This window comes from Amphiprion ocellaris, chromosome 3 (assembly GCF_022539595.1).
Source record: "Amphiprion ocellaris isolate individual 3 ecotype Okinawa chromosome 3, ASM2253959v1, whole genome shotgun sequence".
Lineage (NCBI taxonomy): Eukaryota > Metazoa > Chordata > Actinopteri > Pomacentridae > Amphiprion > Amphiprion ocellaris.
Genome location: NC_072768.1, coordinates 26,264,560 through 26,288,671, shown reverse-complemented (window position 1 = coordinate 26,288,671; position 24,112 = coordinate 26,264,560). Strand labels below are relative to the sequence as shown.

The 24,112-nt window shown below is 38.4% G+C and overlaps 1 protein-coding gene across 2 annotated transcripts in view; it reads left to right on the top strand.

Moving 5' to 3' along the window:
- aass (aminoadipate-semialdehyde synthase) overlaps positions 1-24,112 on the top strand; it is a 48,143-nt gene that overhangs the window by 13,853 nt on the left and 10,178 nt on the right. For both annotated transcript variants that reach the window (XM_035947466.2, XM_023268709.3), the window contains exons 9-19: positions 1,020-1,168; positions 5,236-5,358; positions 7,142-7,253; positions 7,484-7,543; positions 8,988-9,055; positions 15,689-15,810; positions 18,064-18,193; positions 18,525-18,635; positions 20,418-20,526; positions 22,840-22,980; positions 23,100-23,267. In XM_035947466.2, coding sequence (XP_035803359.1) covers positions 1,020-1,168; positions 5,236-5,358; positions 7,142-7,253; positions 7,484-7,543; positions 8,988-9,055; positions 15,689-15,810; positions 18,064-18,193; positions 18,525-18,635; positions 20,418-20,526; positions 22,840-22,980; positions 23,100-23,267 — 1,293 coding nt within the window. The remainder of the gene's footprint in view (positions 1-1,019; positions 1,169-5,235; positions 5,359-7,141; positions 7,254-7,483; positions 7,544-8,987; positions 9,056-15,688; positions 15,811-18,063; positions 18,194-18,524; positions 18,636-20,417; positions 20,527-22,839; positions 22,981-23,099; positions 23,268-24,112) is intronic.

The window sequence follows — 24,112 nt, the reverse complement described above, 5'->3', positions numbered from 1 at the left end:
GCAACATAGAATGCGGCCATTTAATATAGATGTACCCACAAACAAAATGACCTTGCGCTGAGCACAGGCATGTGTTATGCATGTGTATGGATACTGAATCCTGTGACCTAAATATGTAGCGGGTGGTGAGAATTGATGGGACTCGGAAACGCTCCCACAATTTAATCAATTGTTCCTTGTATCACTTCTGAGGGATCAGTCATGATAAGTCTGCAGTTTCAATTTGTAGTAGGATTGCAATCATGTGATCATCAGCAGGCAGCTGACGTAGTGTTCACTTGTCATAGTTACAGTGACAAAGTGACGCAGTGCCACTATCTCGCGATGATACAGAAATATTTAACAAATCCATGGATCTTGACTATAAGCCGCATCACTGCTAAAATCTAATCAGTTGGTCTTTGTGTCATTTCTGACCTTCCCTAAAAATTTCATCCAAATCTGTTGGTCTGTTTTTGAGTAATGTTGCTAATAGATAGGCAAACCAACGCTGATTGTCTCATAACTCTGCTGCATTCCTGGCCCAGTAATAAATGTAGTTGAAAGTGACCATCACAATCTCCCAGTGGTCCAGGTGACATCTTCAGTTGCTCTGTGTCATTCAAACTGGAGATCAGAGAATGATTGCTAATTTTAACTAAATGTGTAGTTGAACATTCTGAACGTTCAACAGGCAGAGGTGTATACATGAAAAACAAAGCTACTCTTATGTTTGTACAGTTAACCTCTACAGCCTGCAGCTGTTTAGCTTAGTTTAGAACCATATACTGAGCTTCTGTATACCTACCTAAATATATTTCCATTTATATATATTTTAAAGAAAATATCCAATTAAAAAAGTATATCTTTAAAAACCATTCCTCAGCCATTGGCCCATTTTTCAACAAAGCTCAATAAGGTCTCAGATTTTTTCTGATATCCTATTCAATCTGGCCTCTTAGGCTGACACACATTTAGGGCACAGTGAAGAGCACTCTTAGAGCACCATCACATTAAAGGCATTGTCATTTTTATCACAGGTGGCGCCCTATACAACATGTCTGATCAATGGTATTTACTGGGATCCCCAAACCCCCAGACTGCTCAGACGACTGGATGCTCAAAAGCTCATGAGACCACCCAAAACCTCATTTGGAGACAATGAGGGATCGCCTCAGCTACCTCACAAGTAAGAACGTTGTATTGGAATATCACCAACTCCTGAAATTATTTCTGTGCTTTACAAGGAAGGTCTCTCTCTGTTCTCTTTTTTGACTGTTCTCAGTATTTGTATGAAATCAGCACAGGTTATAGTTCTTCAGAGGTTTTCCAAAATGGCATGATGATGGAGTGATGATATAAGTACTATGTCCTGAAGTCACCGTTATGTAACAAGAAACGCACTCAGAGAGCACAGTACTCCACCAAGGCTGTTCATTCCCCCATATGGCATTGTCAAAAATGCAGCATTTTTTATTTGTAGAAATACAGCATTTGTTTATTAGTTAATGATGATCAGAAATCACAGCAACATAGAATGTGGCCATTTAATACACACTACTGTTCAAAAGTTTGGAGTTACTTAGAAATGTCCTTATTTTTGAAAGAAAGGCAGTTTTTTCAATGAAGATAACATTAAATTATTCAGAAATACAATCTAGACATTGTTAATGTGGTAAATGACTATTCTAGCTGGAAACGACAGATTTTTAATGGAATATCTACATAGGGGTACAGAGGAACATTTCCAGCAACCATCACTCCTGTGTTCTAATGGTACATTGTGTTAGCTAATGGTGTTGAAAAGCTAACTGATGATTAGAAAACCCTTGTACAATTATTGTAGCACATGAATAAAAGTGTGAATTTTCATGGAAAACATGAAATTGCCTGGGGAACCCCAAACTTTTGAACAGTAGTGTACACTGTAGATGTGCCTACAAACAAAATGATGTTGCAGTGAGCACAGGCATGTGTAATGCATGAGTATGTTATGTACGGACACCGAATCACGTGACTGAAATATGTAGTGGGCCACGTGAATTGACGCATGCAGCTGACGTAGTGTTCACTTGTAGTCATACTTACAAGTGACGTACCACTATCTCACAATGATACAGAAATCTTTAACAAATCCATGGATCCAGACTATAACCCGCATCACTGCCAAAATCTAATCAATGTGTCCTTGTGTCATTTCTGACCTTCCCTGAAAATTTCATCGATATCTGTTACAGTTTTTCTCTATTGATAAGACACTGTTCCTGAAAAATAGCACACATTTCCCAGAACACTGCACCCTATTTTCTTTATTAGGACACAATTCACAAAGCACTGTACACTTGTGTCAAAAGCGCATTTTATTGTCAAAATTTGAACTTTGTTTTCAAAATTAAGACACACAAAGCAAAAGTAGGACACTGCACTGCTAAATACAAAACATTCTTCTCACTGTGTTTTCACATGAAGTATAAAAAAATGATACAGTCCTCAAAAATGACAACTCAAACACAAATACATCCTATAAATGAATCAGAGGGGTCATTGCAGTGCCTGACTGTACATTTCAAAATAAAAATAATGCTAGACAAAAAATACAGCACTGTATTGTACACAGTACAGTATGTAGATATTTACACCACATCAATTCTTTCAGCCTGGTCAGACCACAGGACCTCATCAACATCACACGCTATGTTTTCTCTGGAAAGAAAGATCTAGTGTGTCTGATCCAGCCCTGACATGCATCAACAGAAACATCACCACATGCAAACATGCCAATGGGTATTGTATGGCCCCAGAACTGCATGATGGTCAATTACTCCAAGATTGCTTATTGCAGCATAGAGGGTTACGTTGCCCCCAGGTTGACCTGGACGTTGACTATAGCCCATTGTCCAGTGATGTTTCTCCCTCTTCTCCTCCTCTTGGCCAGGTTGAAACCAGCCTTATCCACATAGATGTATTCATGTGTATCATCAGAATCCAACTGAAAAACTCTCTGGAACAAACGCACATGAAACAGAGAAAAAGTCAGTCATGTACACTTTCTGTAATTTTACCAGCACTTGTGAACCAGAATTATGCATTAGATTTTTTACAGTATTGTCAGAACATTTCTGACTGCTTGTATTGTTCCAGTATAGACATGTCACTGAAGTGACAAACAACATTTACATACATGTAAAGTGGTCCAGGACCAGGTGCATGGACAGGTCCAGGTTCTGGTTCTGGTTCTGGTCGTGGTCTGGGTCGTCCACGTCCTCTTCTTCCAACATGACCTCTTGCTCCTCTGACATCCATTCTGAACAGCTAATACTGTTTCCCAGCAGGTTTTATAGTGTGCAGTTCATTGGCAAAAGTGTTTTCAGTTTTGACCTGTTGTGTCTTAATTGTGACAGCAGTGTTGGAACAGTGTTCCAATTCTGCTTCCTACTGTTTACTTTTTGAAAATTGTGTGCTGTGAGTGAAAAGTGTGTTCAAATGAGCAAAAAATGTGTTCAGTCTTTTGCAAAAAGAGTGCAAGACTTTTGGAAACTGTGTGCAAACTATGACTAGTGTTCAAGGTTTTGACAGCAGAGTCCTGTTTTTGAGAAATGTGTGCAGTCAGTTGGTGGCTGTGTGCAGTGAATGGAGTTTAGTGTCTTATCAATCGAGAAAAAACTGTAATCCGTTACTGAGTAATGTTGCTAACAGACAGACAGACAAACCGTCGCCGATTGTCACAAAACTCTGCTATGTTCCTTTGCAGAGGTAATAATTCTATTAATGATGATGATGTAGCTGTTGTTATTATAAAAATATTACATACAGAAAGGGATTTAAAATTATTCATATTTTTTATGTAGCTAAATGAGAGGTAGACTGATGTGTTGTTTTCAGGGTCAATATTAATACAGAATATTAGGAACCAAGAAGATCAATAACTGATATTTGTCCCATCAATTCCCGCCGCCCGCTACCTATTTAGGTCACACAATTTGGTATCCGTACACATGCATATCACACGCCTGTGCTCAGTGCAAGGTCATTTTGTTTGTGGGTACATCTATATTAAATGGCCACATTCTATGTTGCCGTGATTTCTGATCATTAACACCTAATAAACAAATCCTGCATTTAAAAAAAAAAATGCTGCATTTCTGACAATGCCATGTAGGCGAAAAGCTTTGGCGGAGTACTGCGCTCTCTGAGGGCTTTTCTAGCTAAAACAAGCTTTAACTTCTTCATAACAATACCCTCTGCAGTGTGATGGTGTAGAACGTAGCAACAGTGGATAGGAGGCTGTGGATAAAGGAGTGAAAGTGTACAGCTTGTTTATTCTTGTTAAAACAGGTGGTTTGATAAATCCCTCTTATTGGCTTTTTCCACATTGAACAAAAATGACACCAAAATATGTTCTAGTTGTCAGATTTTCCTGTTATTTTCTGTCTTATAATGGAAGTGAACACTGCCATACAGTTGAAAAACAACAAAGCCAAACCAGAATACTACCCCTCCTCCTGCAGCTGTTCCTTTAACCCTCTGTGTCCTGTGCCTCCTCCACCAAACACACAAGATCATACACACACGTGAAATACACCAAAACAATCAGGCTAAAAGTCAACATTCATTTGTGGCTTCTGACTGGGACTCTAATTCTGCTCTCTTGAGCGAAAGCCCTCGACTGATCCCATTTTACCTCCATGTCCTATTGCCACTTCATGCTTTGCTGCTCTTTACTCTCTCTCACCTGACCTGGGTGAAGAGCTCTGTGATTGGCTGAAATTTCTCATCACTGGCCACATTTTTTAAAGCCAAAAAAATATCCTGAAAAAGTTGCAGAAGTCTGGTTTCTTCTGAGACCACTTGAATTGCAATATTCTGAAAGAAAGGTTAGAATAAGGAATTTTAAAGTAGTAGAATTTCTTGCCCAGTGACGTGCCCGCCTAGCCCATCGCTGGTCAGTATTTTCCAGTGAGTCATCAGCTTCACAGCCTCATAGCCAGATGTCAGCCAGATCATCTGTAGAAGATGAAAAAAATCTGCTTCCTGCTCTGAGTTTGACCTGTCCTTAACTTTTAAGTCAAGCACAGTCCATGTGACTGAGAGATGTACCTGACACACAGAAGGCGGAATATCTACTGTAGTAAATTAATTTAAGTACCATATTAGCAGCTGCTGTGTCTCCTGTCTTGATTACAGAGTGGCAGTTGAGCCCGTTGCTTTGATCTCATGAGTGCTGTTTTTTTTTTTTTGGTTTGTTTCTTTCTACAGGCTACTGGCCATATGTGACATATCTGCTGACACCGGAGGCTCCATAGATTTCATGAATGAGTGCACCACCATTGACAAGCCTTTCTGCATGTATGACGCTGACCAGCACATAGATCACGACAGGTACAGTGAAAAGAGTTCATCATATCTTGATGTGTCATCATACCAACACCTGCATGCTTCTTTTTCACTTTTACTAGGCTGTAGCCAGACAAGTATTACAGTTTTCAGCCTATTTATCCCTCTGCGGATAGATGTAAAATCTGTTTATATAACAGAGGTTGAGCTACCATTTCAGTTGTTTTTCTTTGGATTTGACTTCACAGTTGTTCTTGAAACAGATCTTGTGTCATCTGGGCAAGTTGGCATGTTATTATCGCCTTAAAGCATTAATTAATTAACACTGACAATTATTTTATCGCGCCTTAACACAGTTTTTTAAATGATTAATATTGTGAAAGTCCGTTACTCACTGGCTCTAAATACACAGACAGACAAACCATGGATCACAGGAGGGCTGGATGTTGATCAGTACTCGGGATGGGCATCATCATCATCAATATCGTCTCATGCAAACTGACCAAACAGACTGGTTGGATGCCGCGTGTGAGAGAAATAGAGATAAACAAAAGCAGGACAAGCTAACAAATGCTGCAGCAAAGTAGTTAGCTATAGACTGCATTCTGATTAATATTGTGGAAGATGTCGCTCTGAGAATTGTTCTTAGGATTGCAATGAATGACGGCACGTATGAACCTCGACCTGCATCACTGAAATGTTTTTTTTTTCTTGAGATTCTCCAAAGGAAATCCAGGACAAACATGGACTTCACAGACTAAAAAGTCCTCTGCACAGTCAGTTCCAGCTGTGTACTTTTTTGTGTTCGACCACTTCACCTCACTATAACAGGGACAGATGCTACTGAACATACACTGTTTCTGCTGCTCCCGGATTAAAGTTAAATATTTCTGCTGGTACCTGTTCAGAGAAAAAATAAGAATACAGATGTATAAATGTTAACTTGCTGTTGCTTGGAGGGTTCCTGTTATAATATTATGATCATGGCTCTGGACTCTGAGGGTAATTTGTGTTTCTATAACAAACCAGATAAAACATTAATGCCCTTGCCATGGCAAATAGTTTTGGTTTGATTTGATCTGATTACATTAATGATTAGTTTGAGATTTATAAGAAATGTTTTAACTGCTACTGTGTGAAGGGAATACTGCTGTTAAAAAGCACTTTATTTGTTTAAAGTGTTTGCAAACCAAATGCTATTGCGTTTTTGTTCACATAGTAGTACTTTTAAAATAAAAGTGCACAACACACTACTTTTAAATTCATTATTTAATAACAATGAGATTAATCGCAATTAAGAATTTTAATCATTGCACAGCTCTAAATAAAACTGATTAGTACCTGCTAGTTTACTAGAGACGTAACTACATATCAACTACTTTTCCCCTACAGATTGGTTTTGCTAGTAGATTGTACCTGGGGTGGAGACATGTAATCAAGGTCTCTGCTCTTGCCTAGACCTTCCTACCATATCTCCAACTGTAGTCATTTCCAAAACACTTCTGACGTCACTCATGGGGGGCTTTCATCTCATGAATTTTTATGTGAGATTGACAAAAAACAGAAACCCATATTACTACAATGCAACACAGTTCGTCAGAGCTACATACTGTTGAATCAACACTTCCTAAAAAGGTTTCAGCAAAAATTTGCATTAGAGTCTTAAGGAAGGAGGATTTGTTGTAGGAATTTTAACTAGGTTTACCATATGTAGCAAGTGAATGTATTTTTAGTGTCAAGAACATTGTATATGCTTATTGACTCTAAGATAAGCAGTTGTTGCGAAGATACCAATCGATAACCACTAATTTGTTTGTGTTCCTGGCAGTGTGGAGGGAAACGGAATTCTTATGTGCTCCATTGACAACCTTCCTGCTCAGCTTCCCATCGAAGCCACAGAATACTTTGGAGACCGGCTCTTTCCCTACATATGGGAGATGGTAAGATGTCTGGGTTTAAGGTAAGGTGGCAGCAATGAGAGATGCTGCTGGGTTTCTGTCTCCTTCTGTGGTGCTTTCCGCTTCTGCCTGACTTTTGGTTAAGCTTACTGTGGGAGAGAGCCGCAACAGATTTTATGTGTTTAATGTGGTGAACTAAATCCCCTGACAGACAGAATTTGCCTTCATTTGAGTTCTTCATTTTTGTAAATTTAGTTTCCTTTTGTTACCAGCTACCTTCAGACGCCACCAGACCGTTGGATGAAGAGGAGTTCAGCCCTCAAGTCAGAGACGTAAGTAGTGTAATGTTAGAAGTCCTAAAATGTAAAACGGTTTTTGCTACAGAAGCATGTTGTTTTTAACTTAATTTCCCCCTTTAAGAAGTTTCAAAAACAACAAAGCTACAAATTCATGATAATTTGTCTCAAAATTGGTAGCTTTTTAAATATTTGCATAGTAATTTAGACAATAGTAATATGTTCAATACGAGGGTTGATGAAAAAGTAAGACTGGGCCTACAAAAAATGAAAACCATACCCGATTCAAATTTCGCCACCATCCCACCTTGCAGCATTTCCAGCTCTTCTGCAATGCTTGAAATTATCCATGTGTGATGCGTGTGGAATCTCCTAAACTGTTTCAAAACAGCAACCCATTCATCCATTATCTATACACCACTTAAATCCACATTAGGGTTGGTGAGGGGCTGGAGTCTATCCCAGCTGACTTAGGGTGAAGGCAGGGGACACCCTGGACACGTCACTAGTCTATGACAGGGCTACATGTACAGACAAACAGTCACACTCACATTCACACTTACGGACAATTTAGAGTCACCAATTAACCTGAGCATATTTTTGGACTGTGGGAGGAAGCCGGAGTACCTGGACAACACCCACTCATGCACAGAGAGAACATGCAAACTCCATGCAAAAAGATCCTGGGAAGGCCAGGGATCTTCTAGCTGCAAGGCGAAAGTGCTAACCACCAAGCCACTGTGCAGCCAAAACTGTGACCCTTCAACTTGAATTACATTTCGGTGAAGAGGAAGAAGTCGCAAGGAGTGTAATCTAGCTAGTAGGGTGGATGGGGAACAGCAACTGTTTTGTTGCGGCCAAAAACTTTGCCTAGTAACTGCACTTTGACCGCGCACACAGTACATTGGAGAACTTGCATGCCAACATGCCACAGTTAAGGTCGTTGGCACCGAATGTTCCCCCTCAGACGCTTCAGGATGTTACAGTAGAACTTCATCTTTACACTCGACTCTGGCGGACAAATTCCCTTGCACAACTTTGTGAATTCTACAGTTTGATTTTGCAGACGCTTTTATCCAAAGCGACGTACAGCTGAGAGTAGATATAACAATGGCATTCATACTACGAATCAATGTCAAAGAAAATAATGAGCATGTTCCATGGTATTAAACTGACTAATAGAGTTAAAACGTGTATAAAATACATAATGATGAATATTCTATTAATGACTAATGTTTTGATGGTATGCAAAGGAAAAAAACAACAAACATTTGAAAGTCATTCAGTGTTTAATTGTTTAAAGATAGATTCTTGGAGGATCATATGTGGATGATCTTTCGTTTTCACAAACAAAAGACCATCTACACATGCACAGCTGTGATTACCAGCCATCTTTATTTATGTATTTTTTTAAAAAAGGATTTATTTTACTCTTTTGGATTGGAATTGATGAACAGTTTTTATTTATTTGTCTTTCAAGGCTGTTATCACCTCTAACGGAGTACTCACCCCAAAGTTTGAATATATCGAAAAACTTCGAGAAAGAAGGTAAGACTTATTTCAGACCAGAACTGTGACTTCATTCAGTATGTTGTCTGTATGAAATGTTGATATCTAGTCTTAGTAAAAGGTTTAGTATTTGTATTTGAGGATAATTTTTTGTGTCACTGTATTTCTAATTCAAAAATGTTCGTAAAAACTGTCAAAAAATTACTTTGATACACACCTGTTCCATTTGCGTGTTAATGCAACCAATATAAGGATAAAATATCTAAAGATTACAAGACAGGTAACCAGTCATGCTGTAATAGCTCACCTGTACTAACTTTCTAAACTGTAGAGGTTGTCACTCACAGTAAGTAGCGTAGTCAAAGATTAGTGATAACTGTGCTTTTTAGTCTCCTGTTTTTGCTGTGCACTCCTTAACTCATCCTTTCCAGCATTGCAGCTTGTGATGTAGCATTTTCCAGCCAGCAGCGCTGAAAGCTGGACATGCAGCAACTAACCATCACCTTGTGATTGTTCCTGCATAGTGCTGCCCTCTGGTGTCTGCTGTGTCTGCATTAACACCTGCATGGCTAGCGTGCTAATAAGCCATCGTTGCTAGCCAACTGCAGAAGCTGGAGTTTTCCCTTGGGCATCGAGCGGTAGAACCTTCTTTTCTTCTCACTTCACACAAAAACCGCCATCACCCAATGTGTCGCATCTGTCCATCTCCTTTCATCTAGTTTTGGCATGTAGTTATTAGGTTTGGAGTCAAATGAGAAGTTAAATATCAATTTAATTTCTGTACATCCACGACAGAGATAAGTCCAAGAAATTCAGTGTAGCTTAGCCCAAAACTGGAAATGGGAGTGGGGTTAGGGGGTGGGGGAGGGGGAAAAAACTGCGAGCTTCTCTCCATTAAAAAAAAAAAAGAAAAAGGCCTTTAAAAAATTCTAGAAATTCAGAAACTGTAAATTTCTGAAAGATGTTTTATCTCAGGAAAGGATGTTCACAGCATGTTCACACATGTTCAGAAACTCATGGCAAAATGACTACAACGCCACCATCAGTTCAAAACAGCACAAGCAAGAAATGCACTCAGAAAACACAGTTCTCCGCCAAGACTGCTCAGTCGTTGCATCATTTCCGATGGCTGAAATCTTGACAATATCCGTGGCAGAAATCATGGCACCATAGAATGTGGCCATTTAATATAGATGTAACCACAAATTAAATGACCTTGCGATGAGCACAGACGTGTGTTATGCATGTGTACGTTATATACGGATATCAAATCATGTGACCTAAATATGTAGCGGGCAGCGGAAATTGATGGGACTCAGAAACACCCCTACAATTTAATCAGTTGTTCCTTGTATCATTTCCGACAGATAAGTCCCGATAAGTCCGCAATGGTCGATTTGTAGTAGGATCGCAATCATGTGATTGTCAACAAGCAGCTGATGTAGTGTTCACTTGTAGTCATAGTTACAGTGCCGCTATTTCACCATGATTCAGAAATCTTTAAAAAATCCATGGATCCAGACTATAAGCCGCATCACTGCAAAAATCTAATCAGTTGGTCCTTGTGTCATTTCTGACCTTCCCTAAAATTTTCATCCAAATCTGTTGGTCTGTTTTTGAGTAATGTTGCTAACAGACAAACGTATGCTGATCATTCCGTAACTCCGCCATTCCTTGGCAGAGTAATTACCTCACTGAAGTTCCAAGTGGCCGGCCATGACTGTGTATCACGAAACAGGAGCCCTGCACCGTCTTCATGTAACCCTGACGACATATTCACCAGTGAGCAGTGAGCAGAGTAGGCTGCCAGGAGCGTGTCACTTAGGCAGAGGTGGTGATGGACACAGTTGCTGGTTGAGCCTGAGTGTTTGACTGCCCTGCAACGTAACTCCGCTGGCCGCCACCTCCATTGGTGGAGGCCTGCAGGTGTGGAAGAGGGTAATAAGAGGGCCCAGCATCAAAAGTGGATTGACACACCTTGGGGGAAACCTGCAAGAAAAAGCCCTCGGGACAATGATGTTGGTCAAAGGAGCTCCTTTTTCAACAAATATGAAAGACTGTTTATTAGCCAGGGAGAGAACACACTTAAGATTTGGTAATGCTGATGAACTCAAAAAAATCATAACTTGCTGTCATCAGGGTTATTGCATAAGTTATATCAGCTTTTTCCTGTTTCCAGTTTTTTTTCTTTTTTTGCTAAGCCAGGAGTCTTGGACTAGTTTCTGACTTGGAGATGAAATTGATCTTCTCTTCTGACTTTGTACAACTTTGTAAAACAGAAAATTAGATTCTCAAAAATCAGACCATTTAAAAATTATTCATTTGCATGGGTTGATTTACTTGTAATCTGTAAAATCTCCATCAGCTTTCATTTTTTTCCCCAGTATTATCCTTTAAATCTGGTTTGATTATTTTCCCTGGCTATATTTGTTGATTGATTACACAATTTGTGTATTTTACAGCCCTCTCAGCTTCTCTAGAGCTTTATTCATGATGCAGTTAATAAGGTTTTAATGTGCTGGTCAAATCTGTTGTGACTCCGAAACCTTTAACAGTAATGATATTTGCTCCTGTAGATCATCAACAATCAGGCTCAAGGCAGCTTTTCTCTTCAGTGGCTCTGTGAACAGCTTGGCTAAAGAGATTTCAGCCTCTTCTTGAGTGTCGAGCCTCAGTGCCAAAGCGTTCTGCTAGCTCATATTTAGGCCACCTCTAAGACTTGAGTATTCTTCCTAATTGATCCTAAGTATCATTTTTTCCAGACAAGCCATGCCACCAAAATCTTAATCCTTTTGATTAAGTTTGGCTCCTTAAGATATCTAAACTCGGGAGAAATCCTCCTGAGGGAACGTCTATCTTTTCTTTTTTTAATTAAGAAGACGAGTGCCAGGCGGACCTCCAGTCAGTCCCACTGCGACTCATGCCTGTGTGCAGTGTCGCAACCAATTAGGCCAGAGCTAAGGAGTCCACGGGTCTGACTCTTGGGGATTTGAGGTGGGGGTTGGTGGTGTTGGTGGTGGGATATTAATGCCACAGGTCACGATGGGTGATGCCTCTTTTCTGTAACAATGCTGGTGTTATTGTCGTTGGGGTGCTAAGATAATCCAGCATGCATAACCACACTTCTTAACTGAATCCACTTGTCTGGAGAAGAACCCTCATTAACTCTTTAAAGACTGCTTGCTGCCATGCATAAAATGACTTTCATTGTCACTATTGTTTACATGTGTAATGATGTCTCAGTACTTTCTGAGTACTGGATATACGATGTACTGTTGAAGTCACTGCCAGTTCTTGACAGTGTAAACAGAAAACACAATTTGGCAGTAAATGTATGGTCAGATTGTAAATTTCTTGTAATTTTTCATCTAACTACCACTTTTCAATATTTTATGTAGGGAAAGTTGTTGCAACTATTGGCTACAGCCCTGATTCTTTCATAATGTCTGACATATTAATGAGCTAAAAGTGTAGGGAAAAGTAATGGGTAAGTATTGACAGACGCATGTCTTTAATGCGTAAGTGATTGTTAGTTATGGGTCATTCCAGAATTGGAGGACATTCGGGCTTTTTGAAAAATACACTTCTCTTTTACAATTTTCTGCTCCACATTCATCAGTAATAGGTTATAAACTATCAAAGGCTTGATTAGCTCAGCTTATGCATCAATGGTACCATTTTTGTTACATGTTTTATTTGTTGTTTGCTAACCCTACTCTAATCACATGATCAGGGTTGCTAATGTTAGCTTTTTCTCAGGAGTAGAAGCGAGATGTTTAGCGAGCTGTTACTGCTAACCGAGAAGACAAACTTACTGATGGAAAAAGGAAAGAAAAAAGGAAAACTAATTTGTCTTATCCTGATAATATGCATAACAGGGTTGCATGAGGTAGAGTGAGACATTCAATCAAGGCTGACAATGTTATGAAAATATGAAAAACAGAAGAGTTGCCTTAGCTTTGCTCTACACGTTCTTTCGGTTCATCTGTTTGATGATGTTAATTCCAGTGTATCATATGATTCACTGTTTTCTTCTTCTATCAGCTAAAAAGGCTATGCTAACAGAGTTGTTGCATATATCATGCATGATAGTATTTAAAATATTATGTTGATAAAATTTTTTTTTCCCACAATTACAAGATACATCAATGAAAAAAAAAATACCAAAAAAAGGAGATTCAAATTTAATTTTAATAGTTTTATTTGAGATTCAATTTGGTCATTTGGGGGTGGGATAAGAGAAAAATGGCATTTTAGAGGGATCTCCAGACTTATTTGGTATTTAAAAAAATATTTTCAAACATTCTTTTCTCCTAGTTTTTTTTTTTTTAGGTTTGGTCTCAAGAAAAGCAAATTTACACAACAACTGCATGTTTTAGTATTTGAAATTTGATCGGTGGGATGTAAGATTTCTGGAATGACCGTCATTTTGATAATGCTTTTAGGTTACAAGATTTTTTCAATCTTTATACAAATTATTGTATTCATTTCTCATCTCATTAGATATTTGAAGTCTTATGTTGGCATTTAATATAAAATAGGAGTTCTGTGCAGCCGTGACACTGATTTATAGTTGCTGATTAATTAACAACTCTGACAAAATAACTCACAAATATACACAATGTTTAGGTTTATTCTTACAATAAACTTTTGATGACTTTCCCCCAAGTCACCCAGTCCACCCCACCTCCTGGTTTAGTCCAGATCCTTATCAGTCATATGGAAACAGTTTGCTCAGTTTTGTCACCACTTTGACTTTGTGCACATTGGATTGTAAGAATGCAATGTGCACACACCATTCTGAGATTCCCACAGGCAAATATTAGCCTATTTATTAAAAAAAACAAAAACAGATGTATCAACATTGGTTCCATCATTTGAAAGAAATTAAAGAACACACAACCATTGTAGTTTGAACTGCATTCTTTCAAAGATTTGTAAAGTTGTATCGAAATATAAAATTGTTATATGCCAGTCAAACATTCTTCTTCATTATTTAACATTGCATTTGCAGTGAAAAGATCATTTTATTGTGCTAGATTTCTCCTCTGTAAATGTATTCCTACATTCCTAATTACACTTCCTACAGTGTTGCCAGATTTTGCAAATTTCTGGTACTTGAATTTGGCAGGTGAACATTACATTAAGTGTGGAATTAATTTTTTTCTTTAGTGAAATTTCCATCTGTGAAAAAGAATAGGGAATAGTCCACAGGTTTTCAAACTGTAATGGAGCTTGGCCTGCTTATTATTGATCCAAATTTATTCCAAAGATTTGAAAAGTAAAATACAAAATAGAGATACACATCTTACTTGAATTCACTGTGAGTTAGACTCATACTCACATTGTCTCGGACATAAATAGATAAACCGACTGGGAAATAATTGAATAAAGATGCTCCTTATAACCCCAGAATTTGCCTGAGGAATATCTTGTTTTCAAGTTTTCTTTCGTATCACAGTCATTCAGTTAAAATTGTCTGTACATTAATGAATAAATTGCTCACTGCAGCTTTGCGAACAAAAAATTCAGTGTGCTTAATTTCCAGAATGTAATCAAATATATTCCCACAGAATAAAGACTTGTTTCTTGGAAAGTGTACATCTTTTCATATACAGGAAAACTTTTGCTGTTTAATTAGCACAAAGTTTTTTTCCTGATCTTCATTGTTCTATGCGCTGGTTGCACTACTCAAATAGTCTCTTGATGTTGACTAATTCCTTATCATCCAAAGTTATACGGTTGGAAGGATAACAAGAGAAATTTTAAACTGAACACAGGCAAAAATAGTTCTGTACTGGTAGCTTGCTGATATGAAACTAAATGGGTAATGAGTTTCTGGAATGTTTTAGCCAGAAAAGCTGCAACACTAGTTGATGACTAGACTGGTTTCCATCCAATCATCAAGTTTTAAGAACCAGATGGAAGCATCACATTTGGACAAAACCTCCTTCACACTGTAAACAGAATTTGATTTTGACCAAACAGAAACTGTTTTGGGTTTTGCTTAATAGATAATGATGGAATTTGTTGTAAATGGTGACTTTCTGCTGCTGACTTTCAAACAAGGTTACACTATACAGGTTACAAGGTTACGCAAAAGTTTGGGGTCACCCAGACAATTTCATGTTTTCCATGAAAACTCACACTGTTATTCATGTGCTAACATAACTGCACAAGGGTTTTCTAATCATCAATTAGCCTTTCAGCACCATTGGCTAACACAATGTAGCATTAGAACACAGGAGTGATGGTTGCTGGAAATGTTCCTCTGTACCTCTATGTAGATATTACATTAAAAATCAACTGTTTCCAGCTAGAATAGTCATTTACCACATTAACAATGTCTAGACTGTTTTTCTGATTAATGTAATGTTATTTCATTGAAAAAAAAAATTCTTTCAAATATAAGGACATTTCTAAGTGACCCCAAACTTTTAAATGGTAGTGTATCTTTAACAAAGGATTTACCTGAAGGTGAGAGTGTCTTTTTTACATAAAATCCCTTTTTTACTTTGGTGCTTCCATCTTTAGAAACTCCTTTTTAGTCCAATGTTTTAAAGTGTGTGTGGCTTAGAGTTTAACATCCTCACTTGTAAGCAGAAACAGCCACTAAGACTTAATGAAGTGTTACTAAGGTGGTTTTCTAACTGCAAGTCTAATGTCCTTCAGGGAGAAGGCCGAGATCACGAGAAAGACCGGCATGAAGCGAGTTCTGCTGCTAGGTTCAGGATATGTCTCTGGACCTGTTGTTGAGTATCTGACCCGGGATGAGAGGACTCAGGTCACTGTAGGTGAGTTTGTCTTCCAAACCAAAACGCATTTACTCCTGCCACCCCACGACTACATGGCCTCCCAGCTTTACAAGCCATTTGAAATTTTGTGCAGGCAGAAAGTAACGCTAACTGAATGATGTGTGGCTAATGGCGAATGTTACCATTAGCTTTGATCGTATGATCATGATGATGATTCAAGAACTTTATCATCATACGCACAGCAGAAACACAGTGGTTCCCCTGAGTAACCTTCACACATCTGAAATAAATAATATAAGATCAAATAAAAATGAAAAAACTAAAATAAGATTAAAATAGTTACAAATACAATTCTGGTGGCATCTTCTGCAATACTGTCATGTAAACGGGCAAAGAATAGGTGCAAAGGCAGGACGTGCAAAATATTGCTATTCATAGATATTGCAGGTGAGTCAGTGATTTAGTGGCCTGATGGCCTGCGGATAGAAACAGTTTTTTAGTCTGGTGGTCCTTCCTTTCACACTCATGTAGCGTCTGGCAGATGGCAGAAGTGTGAACAGTGTGTGCTGTGGGTGGGTGTGGTCCTTGATGATGCTGTGTGCTCTGTTTGTGACCTGGGTGATGTAAATGTCCTGTAGTTGGGGGAAAGCTGCTCCACAGATGAACTGCATTGTTTTAATGACACGCTGGAGAGCCTTCCTGTCTTCCTGTATGACCAGAGATTGGAGCTCTGTAGAAACTATAACGCTGAGAGATTTTTAGGAGATGGTGTAAACTTAAACACCATTTTAAAACCATCAAAAAAGGACGTGGTTTATTGTGCTTCAGTGGTGCTCAGCTGGTGTTTGAATCTCTTTGCTTATCTCTCATTCTCTTTGCTGACATACTGTATTTTAATACAACTGAATTCCCAATGAATCCGCTCTCATTTTCATATTTTTCTGTTTCAGTTGTCAAACAACAACACTAATATGAAACAGTTACTAAATTGTAGCCCATTAAGACTACATGTAATCCAGCAGTAAATTCAGAACCATTTCGAAGCTGCTGCTGTGTTCTGCTGAAATCTTATAAACACATCATCCAACGAGTTTACCATACGCATGACTTTGAACGGTGGATACATTTCTTATAGAGAAAGTTTGAAGCGATAGAAAGTTACGATCTCACACACTCACATTCACATCTGTGTTGGCTGCTGTGCATAGAATTGTTTGCTCTGCACTGTCAATCATGGATGTAGACAACAGTAGTTCAGCTGTATTTAAAGCTACAGGCACTGAAACAGCCAGAGCTACAGGCAGGGTTTATACAGTCTTGGTGAAATGAACCTTTTTTACCGCATTTAAGATGAAAACTTGGAAAAAAAAAATCTGAGGACATGTAAGACTTTCATTGTTTCATGTCCTTATGACAATATGAGGGCTACACAGTGGCTTGGTGGTTAGCACTTTCGCCTTGCAGCTAGAAAATCCCTGGTTTGTGTCCCGGCCTTCCTGGAATCTTTCAGCATGGAGTTTGTATGTTCTCCCTGTGCATGCGTAGGTTTTAGACTCCAGCCCTCCGTGACCCTAACGAGGATTAAGCAGTGTATAGATAATGGATGGATGGAAGGACAATATGGGACCTTTAAGCAGTACAGGTGACTGACACATTTTTTCCTCTCAGACCTTACTGTAACTGTAGTGCTTGTTGCTAAGACAAAACTATTGTAAAACTTTTGAGGTCAGTATAGTCATACCAGCATAAATCGTACAACTCGATGCTTGTAATCGTAAGCTCAGGCTTGACAGCTAACAATTGCAGGTGTAGTGGGTCTCCCCGCGGGCACAAAGAATGAACCTGTTTTGCACTCAAAAACATTAGATATTCTGGACTAAAAACTATTTACCTAAGATCTTGATGCACAAGTTTAACCGATCTGCTTCATTGAGACTGTGCAGGCGTGGTTATATCAGGTTGGTCTGACAGTGGCCTGGCATCATCAGCAGACAACCTCCTAACTGTCCTCACTTTGTACAGCCCTTGTTGCCACACTGAAGGACTTTTTCCTACTGAGCCTCAGAAAAATGCAACCATAGAAATTTCTCATGAAATTTCTTGTGAAATAATGTACACTGCACTACTTTTGGCAAAAAAAAAAAGTGTTTTGAAAGCTAGTTAAAATCATTTTTCTGGGAGCAGAACTGAACACTGTAGCCTCAATGGGATGGCATCAGAACTTTTTTCAGATCCCTGAACACACACCTTCCACTGACAGTGTTTTCCGGTGGTTTCTTTATTTGCATTCAGCATCAGTGGTACTGAAGCAAGCGGAAGAACTGGCAGCCAAATACCCCAACACCATCCCCATCACGCTGGACGTCAGCAGTCAGGAGGGACACCTCGACTCTCTGGTCAAAGATCATGACCTTGTCATCAGGTACAGCAGGAACTGTAGTCACACTGTTAAAACGAGCAGCCAGCCATCTTTATCTACCTTTCTAATGTAAGTTGTTGAAATATTTGAGGGGAGGGTGGTTAATGCTAATAAACTCTTGTATAGTACTGTTCCAGTAGGTGGATGTAATAGAAAGATTTCCTTTTATTTTTATGTTGTCTAAAGGAGGCAGTTATTTTGTAAAGTTGTATGCATATCACAGATTCAGGTTGTCAGGCTCAGCCCTATTCCATGACACCAACTTAAAATAGAATTTTTGTAGTTAATTTAACAGTAATATGTCCTAACATCACCTCCGTCCTCCGCTCCTCAGCATGCTGCCTTACTCATTCCATCCACTTGTTGCCAAACACTGCATCAAGAGGAAGGTGAACATGGTGACAGCCAGCTACCTGAGTCCTGCCATGAAGGAGCTACAGAGCAGGTGAATATCCAGTACACAGCAGACAGAGATTTAGCAGGATTTATTATCCTTTCATTTGCATTGTTAGTCTATTACAACTTGGCCACTGTTTTTCATAGATTTGGCCGTCATTCATATCATAAATTAGTATGTACAGATAAAACACGCATTTAGTAGTAATTCAGGAAACGTAACACATTAGACCTGGGGTATTCAACTAAAATTCAAAGAGGTCCAGTCAGAGAAAATTTATTAAAGCAAAGGTCCAGGACATCATAATGTCTAACTTGAATTAGTGTGATATATGTTGATGTAACCTAGTAGTTTTATTAGCATCTACTTGTAATAAATAACTGACCAGCAAATCAAACAAATTCAGTACGGTTCAAAAACATTTTGACAACATTTATTAATAAATAACTCTTGATATAACTGTACATCTTAAAATAAAGTGCAGAGCTTAAAAAAATATGACTGAACAACCTGAACCAATTTATATACATCTTTAACAATACTTAAATCTCAAAAAATGTAAACAATTGAATACTTTTGCCTTTTTTCTTGTCTTATATCACTTCCCTGCTGCTTAATGGGAGAAGTGAGCTGCAGCTTGCCCTGCCACTATTCTGAATCGTGGCCTGAATGGTGTCAGGGTCGTTCTCAAACACATTTGGAACTCATTGGTGAATCTGGAACGATATTTAGTTTTGATTATGTTGGTCGTTTAGAAAGCTGCCTCGCAGCTGTATGTTGAGCCAAACATGGTCAGCATGTGACCACGGTCTGTCCTCTCATCTGTCCCTCGCCTCTCAACTGTTTTCCGATCACAGAGCTGCAATGTTTAGCGCCTGCAATGCAGAGACTTCATTGGCTGAGTACGTCACATGAGATGGCTGAACTCGTACGTTATTGGTCTGTGTGTTTGCTGGGCTGATAACCAAAGCCATAAAACTAAAAAAGCTGTGCTGGTAAAGTAGAAGCAACCCATCAAATTTAAAATACTGTTACAATTTACTGATTACAGGTCTGGGTCTGTATAAGATGCCATCTGGGTCTGGATCAATACCGCAGTCTGCCATTTAGTGACCCCTGCATTAGACTATAAATGTCTTGCTTTTGACACCATTTTTTCACTTCATGTGTGATTTTTTTCTTTCCGAAAAAATGGCATCCATTATGTATGAGTTCATCAATCAAATGTATTTAACACACATTTACACTACTGTTCCAAAGTTTGGGGTCACCCAGACAATTTCACATTTTCCATGAAACCACACTTTTATTCATGGGCTAACAGAATTGCATAAGGGTTTTCTGATCATCAATTAGCCTTTCAACACCATTAGCTAACACAATGTAGCATTAGAACACAGGAGTGATGGTTGCTGGAAATGTTCCTCTGTACCCCTATGGACATATTCCATTAAAAATCAGTCGTTTCCAGCTAAAATAGTCATTTGCCACAATAACGTCTACACTGTATTTCTGATTAATTTAATGTTATCTTCACTGAAAAAAAATGCTTTTCTTTCAAAAATTAGGACATTTCTAAGTGACCCCAAAGCTTTTCAACGGTAGTGTGTGCACTCGAAGCAGCAGTCATATTACAAAACAACACTAATGAGAAGGCATTGGAACACTCAGTATACAATAAAGGTATATTTACACACAGTCTGTCTGTCTGTCTGTCTGTCTGTCTGTCTGTCTGTCTGTCTGTCTGTCTGTCTGTCTGTCTGTCTGTCTGTCTGTCTGTCTGTCTGTCTGTCTGTCTGTCTGTCTGTCTGTCTGTCTGTCTGTGGTCAGTGCGGAGGAAGCAGGCATCACCATTGTGAATGAGATGGGACTGGATCCAGGAATCGACCACATGCTGGCCATGGAGTGTATTGATCATGCCAAAGCTGACGGCTGCATTGTGAGTCAACACACACCGTGTGAGTGCGTGTCAGATAATGATTGTTTAACACGCGGAGACGGAGGCTTTATTTCATATTGATCCGTTACACTGACTCACAGTCCACATGTTCCTCACTACTGAATTTCACACAGGTTTTAGTCCAAACACACAGTCAGATGTGGACTGACAAGGATTTCTTTTTCTTTTGACGTTAGTTCTTTATTTACCAATCCACAATCTGAAAAGACCTGAGAACATTTTAGCCTTTTTATGCAAAGAAATATGGACCTGATTTGGTTCAGGTTAAATGATAAATTACTTAACACAAGATTATTGATTGATTTCCATGATTTACTGTCCACTTCAATCAAATCCTTAGTAGACTTCAGCTATTCACCATTGCTACCAATGGTCAGCTTAATTAACCCATATTTACTTAAATCAATAAACACAAAGTACTGAAATGGGAACATCTATACACCTGTTTATTAATGCAATTTTCACTTATCTGATTTGTTTGGATTCTACTTTGTTGTATTTTTTGTCAGTGCACTTTTTCATCTCAGCCAAGTGTTAAAACTAGGGCTGGGACTTAACACGTTAAAGACGAGAAAAGTAAAGGTAAAGACGAGATTCATTGTGCTTGTTGGGAGGAAAGTTTTCTTTTAGAAAGCTTCCTGATGGCAGCTTGGATAAAACCGTGGTTGTGTGCAAATTGTGAAACAAAGAGTTTTCTGATCACTGCATCACTTCAAGCCGATGGTATCACCTCAATGCAAAATATGTTGCTTTTAGCACCACAGCTAACGTTAGCTACAACAGTCCTGCTAACAGCTAATGGTGTAGCCATCCCATAATAGGCCACTTTAGAAGACACTGAAAGTGCTTTAGTTTGCAAAGTCGTAAAATGTTGAATATAATCACTATAATGGCATTTTGAGTTTGCAGTAATCTGTGAATGGAGCAGACAGATGAAAAATGTAGATAAATAGAAATGAAACAAACATTTTTGTGGTTTAAGTTATTACACTGCCAAAGAGGCGGCGCCTCGGCAGATGAATATGTTAAACAAAAATGTCTCTTTTAATAACTTAATTATAAACTTTTAGTATATGAAAAAATATTTTGTTTATAAATAAAATTTTATATTCCTAAAAAAAAGAACCATCAAAGTAACATCATTTATCAGACCCAGAAACTATGAAAACAGAATGAATATGTGGATTTTCTACTTTCTGAAGGACTTTGAACTACTTATGCTGATGTTATGTGCCATACAATGGATAAACCAAACTAAATCCAGGTCTTAAATCATCAAAATCACTTTTTTTTCTCTATGTCCCATTTTAAAATTGTATTAATTTTATAAATTTTAAATTATAAACATGTATATGTCTAATCATTGATTCAACTGTCAATCAAAATGTATTTGAATTGAAAATAATTACTTATTGTGTCAAATATTGCTATTTGACAAAAATGTGATTAATTGCGATTAATTAATTACACCTGTAATAAATTTGATTAATTTTTTTGATCACGTCCCCCTTTTTGTGGTATTTTTATGTTGTTTAGAATTTGTGACATTTGCACTAAAGAGATAGATGGATATCACATTTAAATGTTGTGTGATATAACAATAAATTTTGGGCAGCTGGAGGACCCACTACAACTGCAGTTGTCAGCTGTCAAGTCTGAGCTTACATGATTACAAGCATCGAGTTGACAGATGTATGCTGATATGACTCAACAACAGTTTTGTTTTAGCAACACGCACGTACAGTTAGGGTAAGGTCTGAGGGGAAAACGTGTCAGTTAGTCACCTGTACTGCTTTTAGGTCCAATATTGTCCTTGTTTTTGGGAAATCAATGAAAGTCTTGTATGTCCCCAGATTTTTCCCCAGATGTTTTTCTTTCAAAAATACAGACATTTCTAAGTGACCCTAGACTTTTGAATGGTAGTGTAAGTGAAGCAAACTAACTCCTTTTTTAGTTGTCACTCATTCATTTTCTTTATGGCAATGAAACTTAAATTACTGAGCCCTCAGCAGTTCCTGTGGGCCAAACTGAGCAAACCAAACGCTTCCACAGCTAAAGCAGTCACTATAAACAGACAAAAATACTCACTTAACATAGGAACATTAAAGGTAAAGATGACTCAAAATGCAGGGTTCTCTGTAGAAGACCATGTTGAACTGGTACATTCTGCATTTACAAGAATATGTCATGTCACCAACACATCATTTTGTAGTCATTGAATACAAGAATGAAAAAATATTGCCAATCAGACAGTTGAATCCCAGGGAATTGTTATAATATTGTGTTGTTTAGGTGGAGTCGTATACCTCATTCTGTGGGGGTCTTCCTGCTCCTGAGTGCTCAGACAATCCTCTTCGTTACAAGTTCAGCTGGAGTCCGTATGGTGTCCTCCTCAACACCATCAGCCCTGCCATCTTCCTCAAAGACAACCAGGTACAGGAGCCTCAAATTCTTATTCTATATTATAAGAGCACAGATCATTCTTTTGCACTTATTATTATTATCATCATTTTTAATAAACCTATCTTTAAATGCCTTTGTGTACCGTTGAGGTGGTGAGTGTTCCACCTGGTGGCTCTCTGATGGATTCCACGACTCCGATGGATTTCTTTCCAGGTTTCAACCTGGAGGGATTTCCAAATCGGGACAGCACCAAGTACTCGGAACCATATGGCATCCAGACAGCACACACTCTAATCAGAGGAACACTGCGTTTCAAGGTACAACCCTTACTCACATGAGCAAGTCCAACAGCAAGCACTCTTAGCACAAGCTGTAAAATCATTGCTTTGTAGCTATTGATGTGGAAAGTCCCAAATCATGTGCCAGAGTCTAAGATATGACCATGCTCAAATGTCCAAAAAGTGTCTTTTAAGCTCTTCAAAAAATCACCAGGAGAAGTCAGCATTCAGAGGCAGCAGGATTTATTGTAGACAGAGAATCCACTAGCAGTTCCTAGCAGTGATAATACCACCAGAATTACTAAAGATACTGAGCTGTGCATTGTCTTTTATGCTGTGAGAGTTGGTCATTTTAGTTTTGATATTTTTATACTTTTCTAAATCTATTGGTCAGATCTTGACATCAGACTATTGTATATCACCACTAAATGACAGCATGCAGAGGACATGTGCATTAGGTTATCATTAGGCCATGTTTTACAGAGAACATGCCCAGACATGTTCAGACTTGGCCCTAGTCTCCTGTACACTCAGCCCTACTATTGTGACAGTTTTTATGCATGTTACACCATTATGTATTATATTTCCTAAACAAATGTTTAATTTTTGAGTTACATTTCCTGAAATTTACACCATTATCTTTTGAGTATTTCATATTTCATTTTTCTACAAAGCATATGAACTGTCTTTACACCAAGAATACATGTTTTACTTCCAGCTGTATGTGTCCTCCACAGACAAACACACATTACCATCAAAACATCAGTCATTACTCAAATATTCGTCATTATATATTTTATAGACATTTTAATTTTATTCTTCAGTCTAATAGCATTTGCCACAATTATATCATCTTTTACTTTTAGCACATCATACTCAAAACA